The 17,151-nt window shown below is 45.6% G+C and overlaps 2 protein-coding genes across 10 annotated transcripts in view; one reads left to right on the top strand and one right to left on the bottom strand.

Moving 5' to 3' along the window:
- The first annotated feature begins 360 nt into the window (after nt 1–360).
- Nucleotides 361–2,156, top strand: RAB24 (RAB24, member RAS oncogene family). 2 transcript variants are annotated; one of them, XM_053566398.1, is made up of 8 exons: nt 361–500; nt 584–652; nt 820–898; nt 1,001–1,068; nt 1,151–1,250; nt 1,447–1,497; nt 1,624–1,686; nt 1,803–2,156. In XM_053566398.1, the coding sequence occupies exons 1-8, from the start codon at nt 384–386 to the stop codon at nt 1,865–1,867; spliced, it is 612 nt and encodes a 203-aa protein (XP_053422373.1). In that variant the 5' UTR covers nt 361–383; the 3' UTR covers nt 1,868–2,156. The 2 variants fall into 2 exon arrangements, with proteins under 2 accessions (XP_053422373.1, XP_053422374.1); XM_053566399.1 differs by lacking the exon at nt 1,803–2,156 and having other exon boundaries at nt 1,151–1,276; nt 1,624–1,687.
- Nucleotides 2,157–3,579: 1,423 nt separating this feature from the next.
- NSD1 (nuclear receptor binding SET domain protein 1) overlaps nt 3,580–17,151 on the bottom strand; it is a 209,858-nt gene continuing 196,286 nt past the window's right edge. For all 8 annotated transcript variants that reach the window (XM_053566376.1, XM_053566378.1, XM_053566381.1 and 5 more), the window contains 3 exons: nt 15,239–15,345; nt 12,513–12,717; nt 3,580–9,934 (listed from right to left, as the gene is read on the bottom strand). In XM_053566376.1, the coding sequence (XP_053422351.1) occupies nt 8,304–9,934; nt 12,513–12,717; nt 15,239–15,345 (1,943 nt within the window). In that variant the 3' untranslated portion in view covers nt 3,580–8,303. The remainder of the gene's footprint in view (nt 9,935–12,512; nt 12,718–15,238; nt 15,346–17,151) is intronic.

The raw sequence follows: 17,151 nt of genomic DNA, 5'->3' as shown, positions 1-17,151 counted from the left end.
GCGGCGCGTCAGGTCTGATCCCCGCGGGAGGGGAGTCCGGGTTCGGTTAGGAAGCTCGGCCAGAGTAGAGCCCAAGCCCGGCAGACAAGCGAGTGAGCGGAAGGGCGAGCGAGTGACGGAGCAGAGAGCTGCACGGCGGCGTGGAGCGCTATTAAGGACGCTGTTCTGCGCGCTTCAGGCCGCCTTGGGTCTTGGGGTCATCTAACGATAATCGGTGCCTGGGGCAAAAGACCGCGGCGTAAGGTTTGCTGCCAAAGTACGAGGCCACTGCTCTACCTCGAGCCCGACGCGCTTGCTTGGACGCTGCCGGGGCCGAGCGGAGATCTGGGTTTGCCTCCCGGCCCGGCTCAGGACCCTGACGTGGGTGAGGCGGCCCCGGGAGCATGAGCGGGCAGCGCGTGGACGTCAAGGTGGTGATGCTGGGCAAGGAGTACGTGGGGAAGACAAGCCTAGTGGAGCGATACGTGCACGACCGCTTTTTGGTGGGGCCCTATCAGAACGTGAGTGCACCCGCCGGGGCGAGGCACGGGTGGGAAAGGGCCAACCTACATTCGCGGCCCTGATCCTTTCCCTGTCTTTGCAGACTATAGGGGCTGCCTTCGTGGCCAAGGTAATGTCTGTCGGAGATCGGACAGTGACTTTGGGTATTTGGGTAAGTCCCCTGGGCATCTACTGTTGGGGAAACTTACTGCTTGACCTGTGGCCTCAGAGACGTCATGTCTATTCTCTAGACCCGTTTCCTCAAAAGGCAAACGGGGGTTTGGAGGACTGGGCCTTAGTTTGATTAGCGCCAGGACTGAGCCTCCCCCTGCCCTTTAGGACACAGCAGGCTCTGAGCGCTACGAGGCCATGAGCAGAATATACTATCGGGGTGCTAAGGCTGCCATCGTCTGCTATGGTAAGGGAGGTTTTGGGCTGTTCCTCAAGAAGGGTTGGGTGGCAGGTTGGCTTCAGAGAACAGTCCTGACCCTTGTTTGTCTCCTGCATGGCTCATACTAAGACCTCACAGACAGCAGCAGTTTTGAGCGAGCAAAGTTCTGGGTGAAGGAACTGCAAAGCCTAGAGGAGGTAGGTGGTCAGACCTCACCAAAGACCCAGGGGCTCAGGCTATATTGGTCAGTGGTGACACTAGCCTTGTCTTCTGTCCCAGAGCTGTCAAATCTACCTATGTGGCACCAAGAGTGATCTGCTGGAGGAGGATCGGCGGCGGCGGCGGGTGGATTTCCATGATGTTCAGGACTATGCAGACAGTAGCTGCTTTTTAGCCTGTTGGGGGGTAGGGAAGGGTGGCTGCTTTGGTGGGTTACAGGAGATCAGTTATCATGGCATTATGCCCTAGGAGGGCTTTTTGGCCTCCTTGAACTGTGGGGTCTAGGAGACTCCCTAAACTGCTAGCCTTCCCCTTTGTATTTGTTTACCTGAGGCTTTTGGTCATTCTCTTTACAGACATCAAAGCTCAGCTCTTTGAAACATCCAGCAAGACCGGCCAGAGTGTGGGTGAGTGATGTCTTGGGCTTCACAGCAGGAGCACCAGAACAAGCAGGATAGAGCCTAGAGTGCTGGGTCACTGGGAGATCCCAGAGCTACTGGCATTGGGCCCTCACGGATCATTTTTTCTGCCAGATGAACTCTTCCAGAAAGTGGCAGAGGATTACGTCAGTGTGGCTGCCTTCCAGGTGATGACAGGTGTGTTTCCCCAGCCTTTACAGACTTCCCGTAGGCCCACAGCACCTAGCCCTCTTTACCAGTTACCTGAACCTCCTAACAGAATGGTGCCAAGCTGCCACCTCTCTCTTTGACAGAGGACAAGGGTGTTGATTTGGGCCAGAAGGCAAACCCCTACTTCTACAGCTGTTGTCATCACTGAATCACCACTCACTTGGCCTGGGAGATTTAAAGGAATTCCCCAGAGGCGCTGGACCCAGCTTATCTGGGTTTGGGTGGTCAAATGTCTGAGCTACCCCAGGTCCCCTTGGCAGGAGAAGTGGTACCTGCCTGTGCTGGCCCATGGAACAAAGGCAGCATTGGGCTGACTTGTGGGTATGAGGAGGGATAAGGGCTGATTTGGACCCCAGGCTTCTGCCCTGGAAAGCACTTTTGTCTGCAGACTATTTAAGTGGCTTCTGATCTGTAAATAAAATCAATGCACTGTGAATTACACTCAGCCCCTTTCCCTGCTGTGTGATTGGGTGTTAATACACCTAGTTTTTTCTGGAGCCACTTGGCTGGCCTTATTTCTTGTATTAAGACTCCCTTAGTTTCCGAATAAAACTTTAGCCCAGGACTATAGCTGAGACATTAGAGAAACAAGGTAAGAGGCTATGGATGAGCAGCTCAAAGCTTTTGGGTGCTAAGAATAGCACTTAAGTTATTCTTAAAAGTTGTGTCCAGAAATAAAAGGGTCAAGTCAAACACTCCTACTTCAAGGCAGGTTGATCTGGTTGGCTCTACATCTGTCACGTTTGGACCTATGAGTCAGCCCTGTGATTCAGCTCCTGAGCCTCCTAGTGACATCCTACAATGTGGTTTAATAGTTTTGCAAGTCTGGGGCGGCACCTGTGGCTCAGTCGGTAAGGTGCCGGCCCCATATACCGAGGGTCGCGGGTTCAAACCCGGCCCCAGCCGAACTGCAACAAAAAAATAGCTGGGTGTTGTGGCAGGTGCCTGTAGTCCCAGCTACTTGGGAGGCTGAGGCAAGAGAATCGCTTAAGCCCAGGAGTTGGAGGTTGCTGTGAGCTATGTGATGCCATGGCACTCTACCTAGGGCCATAAAGTGAAACTCTGTCTCTATTAAAAAAAAAAAAAAAAATCTGCAAGTCAGAAAGGTCTTGACCCAAATTTAGGTCAAATTCAGCTACTAATTGGGAAAAGGGGCTTGAGTTTCTCATCTATAAAATGAGCTGACTACTACCCAGCCCAAGGATCGTAAAGATCTTAACTCTAGTACTAAACGGTTTTCCCACTCTTCCCGAAGGCTTTTTGCAGAAAGGGCACAAAGTTCAGGACTAGGTCAGCAGGGGAGGCAAACTCCCAAGGTTTCCCCAAAGTGTTAGGCCTTGAAACATTCCTAAAGGATCAGGTGTTACTGTAAACAGGGTCAGCACATCCCCTTCAGCCAAAAGGGAATGTATGTATTTGCCTCTGCTTTCTTGCTTTCAGCCTTGCTTGGGCTGAACCCTCTTGCATCACCCCTACCACCTGCCTCTGCAGAATTTAAAACTTAGCCAATATGGTCAGACTTTACATGCACAGATATAGAAAGTGCTTTGGTTCCACTTCCTTTTAAAAACCAATACCTCAAAATACACTTCCTTCATGAGTGAAGGTGTCCTGTGGAGGGAGACTGAAAATGATGCCAGCCATTCTCAACACAAGAAAAAGGGTTAGGCAACCAGTAGCTGCTGGCAGGAAACCCCACACCACTCCTATAAAGAGTGCTTAGAGGAAGGACTTAGCTCCATCATGATACCCCCGCCAAACTATCTCTGGGGCTGACTTCTGCTCTCACCCCAAACCAGTCCTCCCTCCATTATGCTAAATCTTCCCACGGACAATAAAAAAAAACACAGGGCAAGGGCCATATGAGTAAAGTTAAACTTTACTTTACAGTATTTTCTATATACAAAGAATTACAGTACATGTTTATGGGGACTCCTAGCACAGGGCTCCCCTTATTTTCACTAGGAGTTTCACTTACAGCTGACAATCTTTGGGGGCAGGGGCAAAAAAACTAATGATGGACCTTGGCTGGCCACCCCTACCACAGTCCTTTCTTAAAAATATAAAGATAAATCTCTATAATCAGCTTGTTTCTTTGCCAAGACCTAGGAAGCTGCTCTTCCACGAGCTCCTGTGTGTTACACTCACCCATCTTCCACACATTCTCACCTACATGCACACATAGGCAGCGCCCACCTCAGACCTGGAGATGGCCTGCCGTGCACTGCCTCTGGAAGTCTAAAGCACCAGAACCATTCGTTTCTGTTCCTACTTCCTGTGTTCATCTCTTTTCCACCAAGCTTTCCTTACCTTCCAGGGCCTTAGACCTGAAGCCTCCCAATAGCCTGATGTTTTGAAAGTCATAGGAAAGCAGCTCTAGAGAAGGGACATGTGCTGTTTTTGCTTATGTAAGAAACACTTCTGAGGTTGTAGATTTCTAATTAAAATAAATTCTTTCCACTTACTTAGAAAATATTACCCTTAATCTTCATAAGAGATGCTTCCATGAGAGTGGAAGAGGTAGAGAGGGGCAGAAGGGAACTGAGGGAGACCCAACGCCCAGAGCTCTCTATCAACCTGTTCCAGGCAGTGTGGATGTAGGCTATGGACAAGGTGACCCTAGCCCAGAGAAACTTAATGGCTACCTTCATCTAGATAGAAGATTTCTCCCACCATTGCACTGGGCTACTCCAGGGCTGGGTGAAGGTTTCACTGAGGTTTTGCCTTCTTCCCAACAATCTCAAAGAAACCTTTCTATGTAAAATCTCTTCCTCCGTAACAGAAACTCGGGTTTCTTAAGTCACCAGTCCCTCAACCCTTGGCAGTGCTTTATTTATACCATGAAATTAGCACCATCATTACATTTTTTGTGTACAAAACAATGATCTATTCTTATTTCAATTTACACTATAGCAACCTCTGGCCCTGCTGCACTGGCCCTAGGAAGCTCAGCTGAGAGCTAACTGGACATAGGCAACAAAAGTCTCATGCAGCAGCTACTTAGCTCTAAATGATCTGGAATGTCTTAACACACCGAAAAGCTCAAGCGTGACTCAGTAGGGAAAGGAGCTGCTTTTAGCTCCTTTCCTGCCATGATCTCAGAGAGATTAGGATACTTGGGCCCCTCTGACCACCTGGTTGACAAACCCCAACAGGATAAAATATAGAATAAAAAAAAAGCCTTAAGAGAAACCTGCCTTCTTGGAGCTAAGGGGAAAACCCATCTAAGTTTCGTATTCTCTTGATTGCTCTTCATGGGTGAAGCTGCCAGGACCACACTTCTTTCCTGCCATTCTATTCTCTGGAGGCAACATTGGAACTGTAACCTGGGAGTCCAGCTCCAGTGAATAGATGGTGCTGAGCTGGATGAAGGATCCTAGAAACCGTAGTATTGAGTGAAGGATGTTAAGAATAAAATATTTTTGCCAATGCTAAAGATGTGAATTTAATTCAGAAAAGGATGAACACAGTGATTTAAATCAACGCAAACTTAGTAACTTTAGGGGATGGCAGACACTTAAAACATGGATGCTCTTGTAGCAGTGACAGTTGTTTTTGTCTTAGACTGGGTTGGTTCCAGCAGGAGATGCAAATGGGGCCCTAAATAAAATTTCAACAGTTAACCATATTTTTTTCCCTGACTTAACAGGGTTAGGAGGGGCATTGGTTTTATACCTACCCACAAGCATTTCAACCTTTTGCTTGCCCCTGGAAAGGCTTCCTGGTGAGCTGGCTCAGAGGCAGACTCTTGAGATCTCAATTTCCAAGCACTTATCCAAATACACAAATATCATCCTACACAATGATCAGAAGTATCTAAAAGATTTTCTTTTAACTGCAATTCACACCCCTTTGGAAAAAAGGCCTCATTACAAGCTTCAAGAGAAGTCTCACAGGGCTGGGAAGATCACTCCCTCCCTACTTTCATACAAGAGTCTCATTTCCCAACAGTTCTGACTCTGCTTCTAATCGGATAGTGATTACTTTTATGATTATAATAATCTAGTACCAGATGCTGCTATCGTAGGCCTAATAACTCACATTGCTAGTTTCCATTGAATTTCTAGTTTCCATGCAATGGCCCTGAACAGAAGAAACTTGGCTGTTCATCCAGATAAAAAAAACTGCTCCCCCAAACCAAAGATGGCTCAGAAGCTACTTTTCTAGGCAGGTATGGAATGAAGCCTCCAGTGAATGGTGGAGAACGGAAAGAGAACCAAATGAAACCACAAAAGCGACCAACTGTGGCCCCTTCTCCCTCACCCTGTCTTGTCCTGTGAGACATATCTAGACCATTGTCAAGTCAATTACCTACCAAAGCCTACTTCAGAGAAGCTACTCCAGGATCAAACTTCTCCACTTAAAATTTTTACATAGCCTGCACAGACCCCACCCCCTAAAAAAATTCACAGTTTATTTCATGAAAACAAAGAGCTACGGTAATTTAACACACAACATAGTGAAAGGAGATTCTGACAGTGCAGTGTAGAAATCTTTTTCTGATCACAACTACAGATGACAGGAGAAAGGGTACAGGACTGGCACCAAGCAAACCCTACTCATACAACCTAAGAGATTAGGGAAAGGGACCTACTAGCTGCAGTTATATACTTATTCTCACACATGATAAATACTTAATATAATGAACTTTAATGTTCTGGGTGAATTTAAAAATATCTTTTTCATGGTTTAAAATTCTTTTAAAAGAAAATAAGATGCTTTACGTTTTCTCTTCCTTTTGAACAAAGAGCTTTTCCTCTTTGATGATGTGGGAAGGGAGGATGAAAGGGGAGAACTAGGCAGGTGGAATTCACAGAGGAGATTCCGAGGTCTCGGTGAAATGCAGGGAGAGGCCCCTAAACTTGGGACAACCCTGCCCAGCCTCGTCCCTCTGCCTGAGTTCATGTGTCTCAACTTCAGAGACAGACTTTGGGAAATAAAAGCAGTTTCTATTTTTAATCTTTATATAAAGCGCAAATGCTTCTATAACAACTGTTGTTCTTTTCTTGGAAGGTGATGGGAGTAACCTCAATAGGAACTTGGGATAGGAAGTCAGGACCAAATACAGAATCCTGTTGAGGGTATAAAAGCCATAATTGAGACAGACTAGCCAGAAGACCTCTGGGTCAAGGGATGGCCTGTTGGCTAAAGCTGCTGGCTAAGTTGGCAAAGCAGAGGTAAATGTTGGTCTAAGGACAAAGGATGGACGGGTGAGTAGGAGGAAACTAGCCAAACAGCACTTCCTGTTGGCAGTGAGCTGGGTGAATGGTAGGGTAGGGTAGCACCAACAGATTTCCCAGCCCTTGGGCCCCAGCTCAGGGCAGCAGTAACAGATAATCAGCAGTTACGAGGAGTCACCTCTTGGCCTAGACATTGTTCTAAACACCACGTCTTGCCCCTTAGAAGATGGGTTCTGGCTTGCCTTTAAGCTAAGTCAGCAGGCAGGTGATCTCAGTAGAGAGCACAGCAAAATTCTAAGGGAGGTAAAGAGGAGGACACCCTCCACTCAGAAGAACAAAAGATCATGGGGCAAGTAATTCCCCATCAGGATCTGGACTATTCCTTAAGCTGGTGTGTTTAGCTTGGAGCTTGCCAGATTCCCTATGTCCACTGCCCGAGACACTGAAATCTGAAAGCACCTGAGTGTTTAGAGGGATGGGGATAGGGTAGGATCATGTAAAAGGAGGAAACTGGTAGAAAAGAAAGATAAGCTTGCCAATTGCTTTCTTCCAATGCTGGAAAACTATATTCTCATAGAGCCCAGCTCCTGCTAACCACCTGCTTCAGACTCTGCATAGCTTAGACAGAACCAACAGTGGCTGGCCCAGCCAGCAGCCCCATTTGGCTTTGATGCAGCACCCTTCTGTCTACAGAGAACATCTCTCTGTATGAGTGTGCATGCATACACATGCACCCATGGACACCCCAACCAGGAGGCATTTACTCAACACAGCCACTTCTGGTGTCACAAAGGACATTTCAAAATGAGTCTGGAGCCCCAGGGCCCTCAGAACTTCCTATTATTTCTTTGTCGAAGGTTGTTAAAAACAGCCTCAGAACCCAGGCAGGCATGTTAGGCTCATGAAAATTAAGCATTATTTATCCCTGTATTTCTCATTAGTGACTGGCACCTGGCCTAGAATACATGAATGCTCAGTAAATCACCACTAATTTGAATGAAGACCAGTAACATCCAAGGTGTCCTCAACAGGGCTTTGTTGAGGTGGGGAAACTATTTTGAGAGCCCCTATACCTTCCAACCTGACCAGTGGAACTGAATTCCATGTTCAACTCCAGAGTGGACTTTTATTTCACATTGACCATGTGTAAAAAAGTTGGGGAAAAGAGACCGAAGTCTGTTTGCCTCCTTGGCTGGGGCCCACTCTTCTTTCATGGTTCACACAACCACAACCCCCTACTGACGGATGTCTTAAGAGTTCTGAGTGTTGGGATATAAGGAAAAGAATAACAGTGGAAAAGTGTGGGATAGATCTGTTTTTTAAGGGGGAAAAAGAAAGAAAAGATTTCCCCTTCCCAAATGGTACCCTGGGGCAGCATGTCTGTTCATGTGATATTTACTGGTATTACTTCTGTTCTGACTCTGCACATTTGTAACTGGAAGGAGCCTGGTTAAGAGCTGGAAGTGTATTTTGCTCTGGTTTGGGGTCTTGCCCTCTTCCAAGAGACCAGCAAGTCTGTGCCAATGTCTGTGTACTCCCAGTGGACCAACAAGACTGTGCCAGTGTCTGTCCAGCCACCATGGGCCAGAGCCCTGCCCCTGGTGAGGTTTTTCCCAGGGCCCAGGGACTCTGCTCTGTGGTTGCCAACTTCTTCTCTTCAGTAGGGAGGGAGGCTGAGGTCTTCCCCAGAGACCTATAGGACTGCCCACTCTTGGCAGCAAGTCCAGATAGTTGCTGGCCTCCAACCATCTGCTTCGCCTGCTTCCCCAGGCCGGAGGATTGAACTGGAGGCCCTGGGGCCTGCTCAGCCCCTAAAGGAACTCTTCCTGAGGCCTGGGATGCTGGCTCATATAAAAAGGCCTTGGCAGGAGGCTGAGAAAGCAGTCTGGCCTGGGTAAGTGATTTAACAGCTTGCCAGGGGTGCTCTGAAGGGGCCAATGCTTTCCCCGGTGGCTGGAGACGAGAATCCAACATGCTGCTTTTCTCAACAGCTCGTGGCATGGGGCCCAGACCTTTATTGGCAGGCCATGAGCTTGACTCCAATACTGGCATCTTCTCATCAGCCTGTGCTATGACCTCATGAGGAGAAGCTGCTCGCTCCTTCTGTCGAGGAGTTAGGTCTATAAGATCCATTACCAAAGCAGCTCTATTTTTGGACTGAGTATTCTGGTCCACAGGTCTCAGTGCTTTTTCTTTTGCTACCAGGGTCTGGACCACAGCTGATAGTACTTTCTCAGGAGGTGGGAGTCTCTGGGACAGAGAGGCATGGGATTTGTCAGAGGGCCTGTCTGAAGTCTGGGGTTTGGGACTGCTGCTAATTAGCAGTCTGTCTGGCGGCGCAAGTCTGAGGCCAGTGGGAACTGGGGTTTTCTCCAGTGCCTGAGGCCTAGGGTTGGCAGCACCTATGGATTTATCCAGCCTTGGGTCGGCCATCCCCAGAGGTCTTTCCAGTGGTTGGGACCTGACTGAGGGTGAGGAGCTTGGGCCAATCACTGGAGAGGGCTTGTCAGATAGCTGGGGTCTTGGTCCTGCCACTGCAGGCGGCCTGTCCAGTGGCCTCTGGCTGGGTATCAAGGATTGGGGTTTGGTCCCTGAGCCAGCAAGGTCTCTGACCCTATCTAAAGGCTGGGTCCTGGAATCAGTTCTCTCAAGAAGTCTTTCAGGTAGCAGTGGCCTCTGACAAGTCCCTGTCAGAGCTTTTTTGGAGAGTGACAGCATCTGGTTAGTGTCAGCAGGTGGCTTATCTGACATCTTGGGCTCCTGAGCAGTCGCTCCTGATGATTGCTCTGCTGAGTGAGTGCTTGGGCCTGTAGGCAGCTGTACGGGGGGAGGCACGTACTCACGGATCTCCCCTGGTTCCAGGGGGTTAGGCCCACAAGGGTCATGCTCAGTACAAGACAGACGCCCATCCAGTTTGGAAATGAAAAGCATGCCTTCTCGATGTTGTTTGCAAAAGGAGCTGGGGCACATCTCACAGAAGGAGGCTGCTTCCTTCCCACAGATGTCACACTGATGCCAAGGACACTCCCATTTCCCTGAAAGCACAATAGTGAAACAAAAGCTTGAGAAAACAAGATGCATGTTAGCAGGGCCATGATTCTGAGAAGGTTCAAAGGTGAGAATATAGGTGTTCCTTCACAATGCCCCTGCTTCAGAGTCCTTACGCCACTCACCTGCCACAAAACTCTAGCTTTCTCTTCTACACAGAATACATAAAATAATAGTAAAGTATCAAATAACAACTAGAATTAGCCTAAATATACAGAGGAGTAAATCCGTATGACTATTTCTAGCAAGAAAAACAAAAACAACACAAAGCTCCTCTTAGATGAAACATTTTGATATTACTTTTAATACTTTTTTGTAAGCTCCATTTGTCCTATATAGTTTCTTGAGGGTGGGAGGGATAGACATAGGGTCTTGCTATGTTGATAAGGCTGGTCTTGAACTCCTGAGCTCAAGTGATCCTTCCTTTGGACTCCTAAAAGTGCTGAGATTATAGGTGTGAGCAACTACACCTGGCCATATATAGCTTTTAAATATTTAATTCAAACAACTATCTAGACTTCTGCTTACTTGGTTAGTAACAGGAATAAGAAAGATATACAATTGTGAAAAATGGAAGAAGACTGGGTGACGCCAGTGAGTAGGGCACCAGCCCTATATACCGAGGGAAGCAGGTTCAAACCCGGCCCTGGCCAAACTGCAACAAAAAAATAGTTGGGCGTTGTGGTGGGCACCTGTAGTCCCAGCTACTCGGGAGGTTGAGGCAAGAGAATCACCTAAGTCCAAGAGCTGGAGGTTGCTGTGAGCTGTGACACCACAGCATTCTACTGAGGGTGATAAAGTGAGACTCTGTCTCTAAAAAATAAATAAATAAAGGGACGCAGATTTACCTTTGCTCAGTTTTTTTGTTTGTTTGTTTGAGACAAGGTTTCATTATGTCACCCTTGGTAGAGTACCATAGTGTCACAGCTCACAGCAACCTCAGCTTAAGCGATTCTCTTACCTCGGCCTCCCAAGTAGCTGGGACTACAGGTGCCTGCCATAATTCCCGGCTATTTTTTGTTGCAGTTGTCACTATTGTTTAGCTGGCTCAGGCTGGGTTTAAACCCACCAGCCTCAGTGTATGTGGCTAGCACCGTAACTACTGTGCTACAGGCACTGAACCAGCACATGCTTTGCTCAGTTTTAAGTCTTGAAACCAGCATAAAATGTTACCCATGTGATCCATAAAGTATCAGTAGAAAAGAAATCAAAATGAGCCTTTTACCTACTTATCCCCATTTCATGAGATCTGAGAGTCTTGATCATAGACAGTGTTTCTGTCCCCAATTAAATTACACTTGACCTTGCTCTTGGCACATAGGGATGGATCAACTGTACAATAGCCATGCCAGTGATGATTCTTAGTAATTTATTCTGAAACAATTCCATTTCCTTGCACTGACAAGTCAAAGTTATGCCCTTGTTCTCATTTTACTTCAGTTTCTTCTTTAGAGACAGAGTCTCACTTTACGGCCCTCGGTAGAGTGCCGTGGCGTCACATGGCTCACAGCAACCTCCAACGCCTGGGCTTAGGTGATTCTCTTGCCTCAGCCTCCCAAGTAGCTGGGACTACAGGCACCTGCCACAACTCCTGGCTATTCTTTGGTTGTAGTTGTCGTTGTTTTGGCAGGCCTGGGCTGGATTCGAACCCGCCACTCTGGGTATATGGGGCTGGCGCCCTACACACTGAGCACAGGCGCTGCCACCTACTTCAGTTCCATTTCTTTAACCTGCATGGCCAAAACACACTGAAGGAAAGCCGATTCAGGGACAAAATTCTTTCACTTCTACCCCAAAGTTTTCTACATTGTATAATTCTGGGAAGTAGACCACTAGTAACGTATAATCTCACCCTGGAATGGATTCCTACTGGTTGCTCTCTTTTGTCTTTTAAAATAGAATGGCATATCTAAATCCCTAAAATCTTCTAACACCAAATCACCATTCACAGGTTAGCAACTTCTCCAACCATAAATTCCTGGGTAGTACATCCACCTGAGCAACGTTCTCATGTGTTAACTGACATATCACATCTCCTTCAGAGAAAAAAAGTCTACTTTGTAAGGGAAGATACCTTACTAGGGGGAAAGGAGCAAGGTAGAAAGTAGCTAATAGGATGGCAATCCAACTCTTACTGACAACAATGACCCAAAGGCTCTACTCAGTCTAAACCTTTCTTGGGAAAAGAAACATGATATAGGGGCCTTGGAGTCAGAAAACCTGGCTTTCAATCCATCTATTTGTGAAAAAGTCATCTCACCAATCTGATTCACCATTTCCTCATACACATGGAAGAAAACTGACCTTTATGGGTTGCTGGGAAGATGAAATAACGCAAACATAAATAAAGCACAAACAGTTGGTTGAGTTCCTGTTCCTTTCTTTATAATCAAGGATTTTAAGCCTGTGTTGTCACTTATTTCCAGAATAAGAACATGGACCACACCCTTCAACACTATGCATGGGCAATTTCTTGCAGACTGAGGCAAATGGCATGAGACTGTGAATATTCTGGCAGAGAAAAAGAGAATGGATTTGTTAATATAGTGGGATTATGCCACTAACCTGCTGGTCGCTTGGTCAGATTGAGACAGTCTGCATGATAAACTTTTGGGCAGCCAGGCTTCTTACAGGACACAAGCTGGCCAGCATCCCCACAGCTGAAACACTCATCCTCTCGTTCCTTGGTGATTTCACCTTGGCTTCTGCGCTTCCCCTGTTGCTTCTTTTTGAATTTCTTTGACTTTTCTTCCGTGGCAATTGGTTGATTCTAGAGGTCAGATATTGAGCAGTCAGCATTCCGTCGACATTTTTTATTTCGTGGAGACAGAGTCTTGCTCTGTCACCTTAGGCTAGATCACAGAGACCTCAAATTCCTGGGCTCAAGTGATTCTTCTGCCTCAGCCTCCCAAGTAGCAGGGACTAAAGATGCATACCACCAATTGTAGCTAATTTTTCTATTTTTAGTAGCGATGGCTCAGCCATTAGTAATAATCTTAACCAGATTAACTATCCTCTATGAGCATCAGTCTTTTCTCTGGGAAAACACAGTTCTCACAGACTGTTACAAACATAAAATGTGGGGATCACACTTGGTCCATCATAGATAACCAATGAATGGTAGCACTCATTACCACTTTCCTATCAACCGCTCCTGCCACCTAAGTAAAATAGAGGACAAAATGTTTTTGTTGACAACAAGACTGATGTTAAATGCTACTACTTTATAAATTTCATTTTTTATGTTTGTCTAATTTCAAAGTTAAACAAGACTACTCTGTGTGTGTGCATATACACTTTTCTGTGTTAGGAAATCACTTCTCAGCCTTTTGGCTAAGATGAAGTCTATCTGTTATAGGAAGATTCAAAACATTAATAAATAGTCCTTGTCATCAAGGACATTAAGTCAAATGAGGTAAATACCCATCACTGCCAAGATACACCTTGGTGCACCCAGCAAACCTCTGTATTCATATAGACTACAATTGATTACCAAGCCTTGCTCCTTCCTTTTTCATTTTTTTTGAGACAGTCTCACTTTGTTGCCTTCGGTAGAGTGCTGTGGCGTCATAGCTCACAGCAACCTCAAACACTTGGGCTCAAGCAATTCTCTTGCCTCAGCCTCCCAAGGAGCTTGGACTACAGGTGCCCACTACAATGCACAGCTATTTTTTTAGAGACAGGATCTTGCTCTAGCTCAGACTGGTCTTGAACTTCTAAGCTCAGGCAATCCACCTCCCTCAGCTTCCGATTACAGGTGTGGTGAGCCACTGCATCTGGCCCAAACATTGTGGCTTTCATTACAATATTCAGTTTAGCTTAGAAACATACAAGACCAATATATAAGGCTTCATAAAGGTACTTCCTACTCTGACAGGCCAATATTTATTAAAAGCCTACAGTGATTTCCCATTTCAAATCTTCTGTCCCAGCATTTCTCTCCCACTGATTCATCTGTGAAATGCTGTCCTACACAGACCTCAAGGATACAGAAATTGACTAGTGCACCTAACATCCTTAACTATGGGTTAAACTCAAAATACTGTTTCAATTTATAGGAAACAAATAACATCTTTTTTTTTTGTTTGTTTGTTTGTTTTTTGTAGAGACAGAGTCTCACTGTACCGCCCTTGGGTAGAGAGTGCCATGGTGTCACACGGCTCACAGCAACCTCTAACTCTTGGGCTTATGCAATTCTCTTGCCTCAGCCTCCCGAGCAGCTGGGACTACAGGCGCCCGCCACAACGCCCAGCTATTTTTTTGTTGCAGTTTGGTCGGGGCTGGGTTTGAACCCGCCACCCTCTGCATATGGGGCCAGCGCCCTACTCACTGAGCCACAGGCGCCGCCCAACAAATAACATCTTAAAGAACAAGACCATTTAACCAACCAACTTAACCCCAAAAGAGAAACCTCATATAGAGATGATATTCCCTATTTAACAAGATAAAACAATATTTAGTGAGTGTTCTTCATTTTCATATTATTGCTCAAATAATTTTTCTTATTGGTTTTGATAACAAATTACATTTTCTCAGTTCCTAGTACAGAGCTTCACAATCAAATGACGCATCACGGGAAATAACCAACTGGAGTCACTGTGTAGTCTACTTTCCATGAAAATTAAACTTCAATTTACAGTGTCCTGTTACTTATGAGAGAGAAATCTTGGAGCATCCAGATGTTCATCCATTCTACCCATCCCTTACATATAAAATTAAACAGTCACTGAAAATATAGTTGAGATAATTATGTAATGGCAAAGAATATTATAGAATTACAATTCAGTTAAAATGCACTCCAAAAATACAAAGACCCAGTGTTTATAAACTTTGTTATAATGTTGAGATTAAGACTCCTACTTTTATCTGTGATGTTACACTACATTTATACTCTGAAATTCAATTACATATTTCTTAAAATCTTTAGAAAAAGAGACAAGTAGGTACAGATACACCAAGAATCTAAGTAGCTTATTAGAAGATATAAGTGACATAAACTGAAACTAATAAGGTGAGAAGTAACCAAGGAAGTTCCTATTTTATAGCTTTCATAGCTAGAAAGTATTATCACTTAAAGTCAGATTCCTTAAAACACTTAACAATTCCCTAAGATCTTCTGTGTAACTGAACTGATTATCAGATTGCCCAATAAACGGCCACTGGCCCTATCAATATCTATTCAATGTCATTGTTCCAGTGAAATATCTTCTTACATGGAAGACTGAGCCCTAACACTCTGAGACAGAAGACTGCACCACTATTCCCAATGCAAAGGGCTGGAACGGCGGTACCTTTGGCCTTACACCCAAGAAGCCACTGCAGTTCGGGGCTCCACATTTGCAAACAGTCTTTCCATTCCCAAGACATTCTAGGTTGTAGTTGAAGGTAAGTTCAGTGCCTGCGTAAAAGACCCGTAAAAATGTTGATCAATATCTATAGTTTTAGTTACATTATTTCTGTATTACAAAGGATACCAAACTCCAAGAAACAGATTAAGTTTTTAAAATACTATTTCATTATTACTTTTTTGAGACAGAGTCTCACTCTGTCACCCTGGGTAGAGCGCCGTGGCATCACAGCTCACAACAACCTCAGACTCTGAGCTCAAGCAATACCCCCACCTCAGCCTCCCAGTAGGTGGGACTGTAGACTCCAGATACAATGCCCAGTTAATTTTTCTACTTTTTTAGTAGAGATGGGGTCTCTTTCTTGCTCAGGTTGGTTTCAAATTCGGGAGCTCAAGTGATCCATCTGCCTCGGCCTTCCACAGTGCTAGGATTGAGGTGTGAGCCACCATGCCTGGACAAGAGATTAATTTTGAGACAGAGCCTCAAACTGTCGCCCTGGCTAGAGTACCATGGCATCACAGCTCACAGCAACCTCCAACTCCTAGGGCTCAAGCGATTCTCCTGCCTCAGCCTTCCAAGTAGCTGGGACTGCAGGCGCCCACCACAAAACGCCCGGCTATTTTTTAGTTGCAGCCATCATTGTTGCTTGGCGGGCCCGGGCTGGATTCGAACCCGCCAGCTCAGATGTATGTGGCTGGCACCTTAGTCACTTGAGCCACAGGTGCGGAGCCGACAACAGATTAATTTTTAAAAGTTAAATCCCTTTTCAAAAAGAATTCTTGAAAGATTATTTAACTAATCCCAGTATATTAACAAACTATAATCCTGTAACATTATTAATTAGCTAAGACAACTTAACGAAACACTTAAATGGCTTAGCAAGTAATATTTAAGATACCTTTTACCACAGGTGTTTATTTTTCTGTTATTTTTTCATTTGTTTTCTAACCATTCAGATTCCAAATAAAAAACTAACTTACTCTACAACAGAATGTCAAGCACTAGATATGCACGTATGAAGAAAACCTGTTAGTCTGTCCCACCCTGGTTAACCCACCTTACCTAGCAGCACTCAAGAGAAAAGCAGAGTAATACTAGAAAGCTCTAGCCCATAAACTAGCTGTATATCACAGTTATAACACAAACTACCTGGGGAAATCTGAACTTTTGAGTAGCTAGCTCTTCTTCCCTCCTCCAAACACACACATAAATTTATGTTTTAGAAAGATTAAGAAATAAGTGTGTAAAATTTTTCCTGGATTGCATGCAAAGAAGTACAAAGAGTGAAACACTATGGGTTGGTCACAATGGTTCACAGTGGAAGCCCAAGACAGGATGACTGGTTGAGATCAGGAGTTCTAGACAAGCCTGGAACAGCCCTTTTTTTTTTTTTTTTTTTTGGAGAGACAGAGTCTCACTTTATGGCCCTTGGTAGAGTGTCGTGGCCTCACACAGCTCACAGCAACCTCCAACTCCTGGGCTCAAGCGATTCTCTTGCCTCAGCCTCCCGAGCAGCTGGGACTACAGGCACCCGCCACAATGCCTGGCTATTTTTTGGTTGCAGTTCAGCCGGGGCCGGGTTTGAACCCGCCACACTCGGTATATGGGGCCGGCGCCCTACTGACTGAGCCACAGGCGCCGCCCAGGAACAGCCCATTTTTTAAATGGAGAAATTAAGAATCTCTCAAGTTTATTGAGCAAACATGTCATATCTCACAAATTGATTAAGAGAATTTCATAGCAATAATTTGTAAATTAAAAAAAGAGGTATACAGGGCGGCGCCTGTGGCCCACCGAGTAGGGCACTGGCCCCATATACCGAGGGTGGCAGGTTCAAACCCGGCCCTGGCTGAACT

Source organism: Nycticebus coucang, chromosome 17, assembly GCF_027406575.1.
Source record: "Nycticebus coucang isolate mNycCou1 chromosome 17, mNycCou1.pri, whole genome shotgun sequence".
Classification (NCBI taxonomy): domain Eukaryota; kingdom Metazoa; phylum Chordata; class Mammalia; order Primates; family Lorisidae; genus Nycticebus; species Nycticebus coucang.
Note: the sequence above shows the minus strand (reverse complement) of the source record. Positions and strands in the feature narration are given on the sequence as shown.

Excerpts from the sequence above, each read along its gene's own strand:
- RAB24 (XM_053566398.1), top strand. The coding sequence starts at position 384 with ATGAGCGGGCAGCGCGTGGACGTCAAGGTGGTGATGCTGGGCAAGGAG. Across the intron at positions 501-583 it reads TGGTGGGGCCCTATCAGAAC|ACTATAGGGGCTGCCTTCGT; the intron begins GTGAGTGCACCC and ends CTGTCTTTGCAG. Across the intron at positions 1,498-1,623 it reads CAAGACCGGCCAGAGTGTGG|ATGAACTCTTCCAGAAAGTG; the intron begins GTGAGTGATGTC and ends TTTTTCTGCCAG.